The 5,973-nt window shown below is 52.9% G+C and overlaps 1 protein-coding gene across 2 annotated transcripts; it reads right to left on the reverse strand.

Moving 5' to 3' along the window:
* Window positions 1–432: 432 nt before the first annotated feature.
* Window positions 433–5,292, reverse strand: AIFM2 (AIF family member 2). Of its 2 annotated transcripts, none has more exons than XM_074544454.1 (8): window positions 5,069–5,292; window positions 4,138–4,253; window positions 3,361–3,480; window positions 2,946–3,038; window positions 2,568–2,676; window positions 2,230–2,436; window positions 1,717–1,917; window positions 433–887 (listed from the first exon to the last, which is right to left on the reverse strand). In XM_074544454.1, exons 1-8 carry the CDS (start codon window positions 5,241–5,243, stop codon window positions 733–735), a joined length of 1,176 nt encoding a protein of 391 aa, XP_074400555.1. In that variant the 5' UTR covers window positions 5,244–5,292; the 3' UTR covers window positions 433–732. The 2 variants fall into 2 exon arrangements, with proteins under 2 accessions (XP_074400555.1, XP_074400556.1); XM_074544455.1 differs by having other exon boundaries at window positions 2,230–2,382; window positions 5,069–5,290.
* Between the last annotated feature and the right edge of the window lie 681 nt (window positions 5,293–5,973).

The following is a 5,973-nucleotide window of genomic DNA, read 5'->3' on the forward strand; positions in this document are numbered from 1 at the left end:
AAAAAACGAAAAAGATGTGTCCAGTGTGGTTATTATTATAAACCCTAATTTTGCTCTGGGGATTTCTCACCCTAAAAAGAAAAAAAAAAAAGGAAAAGAGAAGAAAGAAAAAGCAGCAGCATCTGTAATTCAGTGCTTGCCACATCACAACCAGCAGCTTTTCTGGCTGAAGTTTGGTTCTATAAGTGATGTAATCAAAGCTGCTGAGGAGATTTTAACACAAAGCTGAATTATGTTCTGTTGAATTCCAGGCTTACCATATCCCCTTCCAGGTTTTAGACAGGCATTGCACTGGCAGCACTGTGAGCCATTCTCCCTGCAAGCTGCAGAGCAGATGCCAGATCTGTAAGAATCAGGTCCTTCTTAGAAGAGCAAGAATAAAGAAAGCCAGGAAAAAAAAACCCAACCTACATAACAAACAAACCACAGAGATTCTGAAAAGCACAGTGTTTATTGTTACAAATCAAGGTAAGCCAAGCTTATTGCCCAGAGCTCTCTCAGCAGGGGGAGTAAAAGAAACATTTCTTCCCTGGTTTTTATCATGGGAACTTCTGTGCAGCTCATTTGGGAAGTGTCTCCTTCCCCTTCACAGCAAGGCAGGCACCCCTTTTATGTGTCACAGTGACAGGAGGCCTGAGGAGGTGCTGCAGAGGACAATATCAGCCAGTCCAAGCAACAGAAGTGCACCCTCAGCCTGTTCCAGCTGCTGTTCTCCTTGCTGGATTGTTCCTCTCAGGAGGGCATCGTCTGCCCCATGTTCTTCCAGCTCTTGGACACAAACAGATCCCTGCTCTTGGCAATGGTCACCAGGAGCCGTCCCACATAGTAACCATTCACCTGGCCCACACCATCATCCCTGCCCATGGACAGCAGGAATGTCAGGGACCCTGCAAAGGAGAGGTAGAGGTGTAGAACAACTCCCCTGCATCCACAGGGAACAGCATTCAGCATAGTTCTGCTAAGTTTACATCAGTGCCCATTACCCAGCTAGATTTTTGAGACCAGATTGTTCACTTTGTGTTTGTTGTAGTTTAAGGGGAGAAAGAAGGAAAGGGAAGCCATCTTGCTTCTGAGATTTACTTGGACAGTGAGCAATTTTAAGAAAATAATTTTCATAAATAGCAGACTCCCACCGTAGATTTATCAAGACATTCACCTGGCCCACACCATCATTCCTGCCCATGGAGAGCAGGAATGTCAGTGACCCTGCAAAGGAGATGTAGAGGTGTAAGTGAAGCAACTGTTGTCCAGCTCCCCTGCATCCATGTGGAACAGCATTCAGCATAGTTCTGCTAAGTTTACATCAGTGCTCATGAAGAAGAAGACCTATTACCTATTACCCAGCTAGATTTTTGAGACCACATTGTTCACTTTGTGTTTGTTGTAGTTTAAAGGAGAAAGAAAGAAAAGGCAAGTCATCTTACTCCCAAGATTTAATTGGACAGTGAGCAGTTTTAAGAAAAGAAAATAAATTTCATGAGTAGCAGACTCCCACCAGTAGGTTTATCAAGACATTAGTGAAGAAAGAACACATTGTGTGGCAGACTGACACAGGTAATTAATATCTACACTGTGTCTTTGGCAAGGACTAATATGAAGCTGAGCTATAAGCTGATATTACCCCAGTTTTGAGTTCCTTCAGAGTGAATTCAGTGAGTTCAGAGTCTCATGAGGGGTGAGACAGCTGTTCCTTGCAGCTGACCTTCCTGACCTTACCTGGCTCATAGGTTTTGAGAGGCTTCTGTGTCAGGCTGTTGATGATGTTTGTCACTGCGATGTTGGCATGGAGCCCAGCATGGTAGGCCATCTTGGGCTCCTTGAGATCTGCACAGTCCCCAATGGCATAGATGTTCTCGTAGCCTTCCACCTGGAGGTGCTTGTTAACTTTCAAAGCACCATTACTTGCCATTTTGTCACCTGTTTTGCCAAACAGAGGTTTTTAGAAGCAGCTCTGTGTTGCTTGTTGTGGCCTGAGACCCCAAAATGCTGCAGATGTAATTGACACAAAGTGAGGGATTGTTTTTCACCCTCTTTTCTATGTGTCAAGGTGCTTTTTGCCTCGCTGTAGTTAATCACTGCAGTCTCATGCAATGCATCACCCTTTGATATTTGGGTGGAATCACCCCTGCAGGTTGTACACAGTCCATTCCCCACCTCACACCCCTAAGGCACCACACACTGAAGAACTGCTGCTTCTCCCCACCCCACGGTTTGGGTTTTTCCACTTACCAAATGCAGCAGCATAGGCAGAAGAGTTAATCTTTATCCCTGTGCACAGCACCACCATGTCAACAACCACCTCAGTGCCCCTCTCTGTCCTCACTACCATGTCCTTCTGGAACTGGTTTGGCCTGAGGTTTTCTATGTCGCTGACCTTTTCACCTGTTGCAACACAGAGCCCTGGGTCACAAACCTTTGCCAGGCTGTGGTTTCCAGCTAACCCAGAGGAACAGGAATTCAGGGGAGCCATGTGTAACCAAAAAAAAGTCAGAAAGAGGACATCAGGAGATGCTTTGACTAAAGGAAGAGCAGCCTGTAGATGTTCAGAGGCATTGTTAAGGACATACCTAACAGCAGCCGGACTCCTTTCCTGAGGAGAATCTCTTTCACCACCTGACGGACACTGGGCAGCAGCTCCACGTCAGCCAGTGCCGTTTTTGAGTGAATGAGGGTGACCTGTTGGGGACAAAACAGCAAATGGGGACACAGGAACAGAACAGTACTCACTGTGTGCAAGCTGGGAGCAGCTACAGCTCACCTCCCTCCACCCTAATTGATCCCTGCAAGAACAAGGCAGGAAGGGGCACCCAGTGCCACAGTCCTGGCTGGTGCATGGCTACAGGCCCAGCAGCCAGGTGTGCAGTCCTCTCAGGTGCCTCCAGCAGCAGCACCATGGAACAGTAGCAGAACCAGGATGCAGTTAACTGTGATGGAGATGTTCCCACCTCTTTGTCCGGGTACTCCGTTTTGATCTCGGCAGCCATCTCCACTCCAGCAGCACCACCTCCCACCACCAGGATGCGCTGAGATTTCTCAACCTTCAAGAGAAAATTTGTGTTACAAGAGAACTGCAAAGGGCAGGAAGCAGACACCTTCAGTCACTCCATGAACATTCTGGGACCAACAGCAATAAACCTCTTAGCCCATGAAGAGGCAACAACAAAGGAGTGCCCTGTGCTCTCTTCCTGCCTACCCTTTTCAGGTTTCCCTTCTGCTGGAGAAGCCAGGATGAGCTCCTTGTCCTGGCTGCTCTCTGTTCCCTTTCTCTTAGACACAGGTGGCTCCAGATGTCCACAGTGGTATCTGGGACAGGGACGCTGAACAAAGGCAGACAGCATTTCCTAAGAGTGGATTCCTCACCTCTTTCACCATGTCCTCATAGGTCTGGATGGCACTTTCCATGTCAATGACTTGGTTGAACTTCCCAGGGAACGGCCCATCACTGCCTGTTGCAAGAATGAGATGGGAGTAGTGAAGCTCCTGGCAGGGCAGAAGGTAGAATGGGATATTAGACCTCTTAAAAACAGAGCCTAGAATGCAGTGCTGGCCTCCTAGGTGTTGGTCACTCATTCCCTCATCCCCATCTCTTGCCAGTAACCAGGCAAGTACTTGTCACTGTCAGGAAGTGACTTTAGGAAGAGACACAGGCCAGGTCACACCAAGTAACTGTTCCTCAAGGTCTGAGCTGAGCACCATTCAGGTGAGTTGAGAGCTTTAAAGAAATTACCCCAGATTTACAGGGAATAACCTGATATTTATGGTGGACACTCACAGCTGGTTCCAGAGACTAACTTCTCTCCTGAACAGAGGTGAGATGCTCTGGCTGAAAAGAGTGATTGATGCTGCTGCTCTTGGCTCTTCCTGCAGTTAAATAAGGATCTGAGCCCCAGGTTTAATTGTTGAGCTCTAAATCCAGCTCTAATAATAAATGCTCAGCCGAGCAGGAGAAGGGGTTGGGCATTTACTGCACACCCACATCCCAGCACGGCTGAAGGCCACTTAGCTCGGCTGGAAGGGATGGGGCCGTGCAGGAAAAGATGCCAAGCTGTGCAGGAGGATGGAACACACCCTGCTGAGGGCTGGCTGCCTGCACTAGCAGGTGATCCCATGAGGCAGCCAGGGCATTGCAACACCCACCTCACCATCACTGAGCACCACTTGCTGCCTCTCGGGGTCTATGGCCACCACCTTGCCTTGTCGGAAGCTGTCCCCAAAGGTGACCGAGTAGGAGATGAAAGTCTTCTTGGCAAAGCCTGTGGGAAGAGGAGACAATGGGAGAGCTCTCCTTCTCCCTCTTCTCTTCTCCCCATGTGCTGTCCTTGCTCAGAAAAAAGCATGGCAAGCATCTGGGACTGTGGGCTGAGCTTCTGCTGCGTTATCTCTGCCCAGCAAGGAGCTTCAGGACTTGGCCTCAGATCAGATGATACTCTTGGCTAGATTGCTTTGTCTCTGCTCCTCATATCTCCTGTACTGGTTCACCAATTACTGTTTCTGTGGTCCTGGCAGTTTCTGGCTCAGTGTCAGAGGCTTTTTTCATGCAATCTGTCTCTCAGACCAAACTTTTGCTGTCGTTTTGATGCTTGTTCCAGCCTCGAACGTGGTACTTTACCCCTGAATTCCCCAGTGACTGGACTAATGGGGAGGGCCCAGACAAGCCTGAGCAGCTCTCTGTAGGGTTTTATCATCCAGGGCCTCACTGCTCCACATTTCAAGGGCCAGGGACAGAAAGTGATTGACTCACCCCTCCCAGCAGCTCTTGCTTTTAGCTTAGTCACCTTCTAAACTCTTGAAATAAAAAATAAAATAAAGGGGGATGGGGAGAGGAAGGGCAGGGAGGAAGAGAGATGGTCTGAGCAGTTTTTACTCAGTTTTCCCAGCTGATGTGCAATTAGCTGAACCACAGACGGGCTGTGGGTCCTCCCGGTGCCAAGTATTTGTTTTCCAGATGGAAAACATCAGCTCTTTCACCATCTCAGGGCGGAGGAGGCGGTGCGAGCCCGCGTTCCCTGCCGCTCCCCGCGTCCCTGCGCAGGTGCCGGTGGGACAGGGGGGCTGCCCGAGCCCTTACCGCTCTCCACGGCGGCCCGGAGCGCGGCCACGTTGTGATGGAAAGCATCTCTCACGTCCACCAGCACGAAGGGGACGGCCCAGGACTGCAGCAGGCTGGCTGCCGCCGTCCCTCCGAAGCCGCCCCCCACCACCACGACCCGCACGGACTCGTCAAGGGACAGGCGGGCGCCCATGGCCAGCGCGGCTCCGGCGGGGCAGGCAAGGGGGCCGGGCCGGGCGGCGCTCGGCCTCCCCGGGCGGGGCCGCGGGCGGAGCCGGGCTCTGGGCGCTGAGCCGGGGAGCTGGCAGAGCTGTGAGCCCGGTACCCCCGGCTGGCAGAGCCCGGCACCCGGGGCTGGCAGGGCCCAGAGCTGGCAGAGTGCTGAACCCGGGGCTGGCAGAGCACTGAGCCCGGGGCTTGCTGAGGCCGGCACCCGGGGTGGCAGGGCCCTGAACCCGGCACCCGGGGCTGGCTGGGCCCGGGGCTAGCTGAGCCCTGAGCCCAGCACCCACGGCTTGCAGAGCACTGAGGCCGGGCCTTGCGGTGCCCTGAGGCCAGGGCTTGTGGTGCCCTGATCCCGGCACCCGGGGATTGCGGTGCCCTGAGCCCAGAGCTGGCAGAGCCCTGAGCCCGGGGCTGGCAGGGCCCTGAGGCCGGGGATTACAGAGCCTTAAGCCCGGCACCCGGGACTGGCAGGGCCCTGAGGCCCGAACTGGCAGAGCCCTGAGGCCGGGGATTGCGGGGCCCTGAGGCCGGGGCTTGCAGAGCCTCAAGCCCGGCACCCGAGGCTGGTAGGGCCCGGCAGGCAGGAGAGCCGCGGGCAGGGAATGGCTCCTGCCCGGCGAGCATCGCGTCCCCAGCGCAGAGCGCTTCACCTGCCCTAAGCCCCCCCACCTGCATCCCCCACGAGAAGGGACAGGGGG

This window comes from Zonotrichia albicollis, chromosome 7 (genome assembly GCF_047830755.1).
Source record: "Zonotrichia albicollis isolate bZonAlb1 chromosome 7, bZonAlb1.hap1, whole genome shotgun sequence".
In the NCBI taxonomy this organism is placed as follows: Eukaryota; Metazoa; Chordata; class Aves; order Passeriformes; family Passerellidae; genus Zonotrichia; species Zonotrichia albicollis.